The 2932-nt window shown below is 32.1% G+C and overlaps 2 protein-coding genes across 2 annotated transcripts in view; both read right to left on the bottom strand.

Annotated features, from left to right (window-relative positions):
* Nucleotides 1-1094, bottom strand: part of LOC105315247 (carcinoembryonic antigen-related cell adhesion molecule 1-like) — a 3895-nt gene extending 2801 nt beyond the window's left edge. Inside the window, exons 1-4 of the mRNA XM_011409820.1 lie at nucleotides 1049-1094; nucleotides 672-1004; nucleotides 307-621; nucleotides 27-255 (exon numbers count right to left, since the gene is read on the bottom strand). Of these exons, the coding sequence (XP_011408122.1) occupies nucleotides 27-255; nucleotides 307-621; nucleotides 672-1004; nucleotides 1049-1094 (923 nt within the window). The remainder of the gene's footprint in view (nucleotides 1-26; nucleotides 256-306; nucleotides 622-671; nucleotides 1005-1048) is intronic.
* Nucleotides 1095-2082: 988 nt separating this feature from the next.
* LOC100636003 (osteoclast-stimulating factor 1-like) lies at nucleotides 2083-2786 on the bottom strand (the record flags this gene model as incomplete). Its single annotated transcript, XM_020005567.1, has 3 exons — nucleotides 2083-2282; nucleotides 2525-2574; nucleotides 2679-2786. Coding segments are annotated over 3 exons (338 nt in total), but the record flags the coding sequence as incomplete, so codon positions are not given.
* Nucleotides 2787-2932: the final 146 nt, after the last annotated feature.

Raw genomic sequence — 2932 nt, 5'->3', positions numbered from 1 at the left:
ATCTTTTCCTTCTTGTAGATACAAACATATTAGAGACAATGCATTGATATTGTCCAGCATGTTCTTGTGCAAGAGGAGATATTGTGAGCTCAGAGTAAGTGGATTGTGTGTTGATTGTGACTCGAGGGTCACTGTTTGGGTCAATTTGTGCATTGCTATGGACCCATTCCACACCAACAAAGTCATCATCATACGAACAATTAATGGAAACAGTGTCATTGCTTTGATAAACAGTAGTATGAACTATTGTGTATCCTTTATCGGAAATAATACTGAAAGTAAAATATTTAGGACATAATAACTTACTTATTAGCTGTACATAAACAGTAACTGTAGTTTCTCTTTTAATACCTGGTAAATCAATGTGTGTTGTTCTACAAGTGTAATTACCACTAGCTGCTCTGTCAATATTTGTTAAAGTTAAGTTTAAAGGAGGATTATTAATGATAGGTGTTAGCTCAATACCATCACTATCATCAAGAGCACATGCACTCTTTCTATCATTAATCCATACATAACGTGGCATACCAGTATTACCAGGATCAGAACATGTTAATGTTAAATTAGAGCCTTCAGTGATATTAACAGTGCCATCAGGAGATACTACTGGGTCCAGAAAGACTATTTTAGAATAATAATAAAAACATATAGACAAAATATGCTTAGCTCACCAAAATCTCCAAAGGTGATGATGCTTTGTTGACCAGCAGTCGATGATGAGCATGTTATAGTATCACCAACATTGACAACATCATCAGGATACTCCAGGGTCATACGCATAGTATCAGAAGTACTTGATAGATTAACATTTCCATTAAAGTCCCCATCATTCAGTACAGTACTGCCCTTCCTCCATACACCATCAGAAAAGGTAAAAAAGTTGCCTTGATTAGTAAAGAAACTGCATTGAAGGCATAATGGCTCTGTCAATGGTACATGGATGGTTCTATCACTTAAAATAAAAACAGAGATGACATCAGGAGGACATTGAGCCACAGTGAAGCCTATTAATGATGAAAATATTTGCAATGAAAGATTTAGTTCTCACCTACAGACAAGAAGGTTACCATTAAATGAGCAAGTATCATATTCATCTTTAACTTTGTCTGCTCAGGTTGATTCTATCAGGCACTCCCACTAAATTACTCTTATAATAACAATTGCATTTAAAGTTACATCATACCAAACATTCAAGTAAAAATTTGCTATTACAATTTGCCATTGTAAAAAATAAACACATAAACAAATTCAACACAATCTTTTATGCAATGTTTCACAAAAAACAATCTATACCTTTTTTACTTTTATTTAAAAAAATTTTTATATTCATTTTTAAAATATTTAATTTTACTTTCATTGTTTTTATTTTTTAAATTAAAAAATTATTTTTTCTATTTTTTGCTTATTTTTCTAATTTTTATTTTTAACTTTTATTTATTTTTTTAATTTTATTAATTTTTAAATTCATTATTAAAGGTAAGGGACTTCCTCCTTGCTAATGAGCTAATGAATTTAATTAAAATTGTTATTGGTACAACTCGACATTTGAATACACAAAAATACATAATTATAGTTCTACTAAATGGCAAAAATTTTGCATGATTCTAGCGATAATAAGCAAAAAAGGAAGGCATTAAATGTGATACATGTTCTTTGCAAAGTCATCAGTGCAGTGCATCAATATTTTCATATCGTTTTTCTGTTGTTGGTGGACCAGAAATCTGTTCATATTCTGGTATCAGTGATAAATAAGCTAAATTAACATCAACTGGGATATCTTTCAGTCCATCAATTGATCTACCTATAAAGTACACACAAACGATTCAATACACTATGCAGTGTCTATGGTTAAACTAACTTTTATTGATGGACTTCTCAGTTATGAAAATAGCAACCGATGATCAAAGTAACTAATGCTGTTACTATAGATCATCTATAGTGAAAACAATTTCAGGAATATTTTTACACTAATACTCTTGTTACAACAGGTAGCCAGCCTAGCTGCTGTGTTATCCTTCAATACATTTTCTGTGTATTGTAAAGTTTATTAATAATAATAATAATAACATATTCTCTGATGCATAAAAGTAATAGCTCAAGAACTAACCAGACACAGTCTTTAAAAGAGTTCCAACTTCAGGATGCTTTGATCCCAAGTCGTACGGGTACTGGTTCTCATTGTTACGTATCATTTTATTTGCTCCTTTATCAAGCAGCATCTCTACTATGACATGATGTCCCTTCCATGCTGAATTATGTAACTGAGTGTCATCTAACTTGTTCTGTAGTGGGAAAGAGCATACATTTACATTATTATTAATTTTTTATTCCATTTATCATACATTGTACATGTACAAAGGCATTTTATTTCAAGCATGTAGGTACTAGGTACACTGTTAAATTTTGTAAATTTAAACTTTGCAAACATAAACTTATGCAAATATTTTCCATTCATGGGGTTTTAAAAAATTAAGTATTTCCCCAAAAAATTCAACCCCTATACAGTCATTGGTTATATACTTACCTGTACATTGATTTCAACATTAGGAATAGACAACAATCGCTCAACACATTCTGCTGGAAAAAGAAAAGAAAAAAAGATAAAAAGGAAGTGAGGGATTTTGTGTTAGGAAAGAGAGGAGGAACAAAGAAAAAAAAAGAGAAAGAGAGAGGCATACCAATATGGCCACCGCTAGCAGCCCAGTGTAAGGCAGTAGATCCTGACTTATCCAGCCCATTAACTGACACTCTGTTTGCTAAACACTCTTCTAAGAACAGTAAATTTCCTACAAAATGTCAACGAGTGTTACCAATAACCAAAAGATAACAAAAAATGAATCACTTTGATTCCTTCTTTTACATGTACATACACTCTCCTTCACACCTTCCCCCCCCTCTCTCTCCCTCTTTTTTTCATGTCTTACCTCTTTTT

This window comes from Amphimedon queenslandica, unplaced genomic scaffold (genome assembly GCF_000090795.2).
Source record: "Amphimedon queenslandica unplaced genomic scaffold, v1.1 AMPQUscaffold_11258, whole genome shotgun sequence".
Taxonomy (NCBI): Eukaryota; Metazoa; Porifera; class Demospongiae; order Haplosclerida; family Niphatidae; genus Amphimedon; species Amphimedon queenslandica.
Note: the sequence above shows the minus strand (reverse complement) of the source record. Positions and strands in the feature narration are given on the sequence as shown.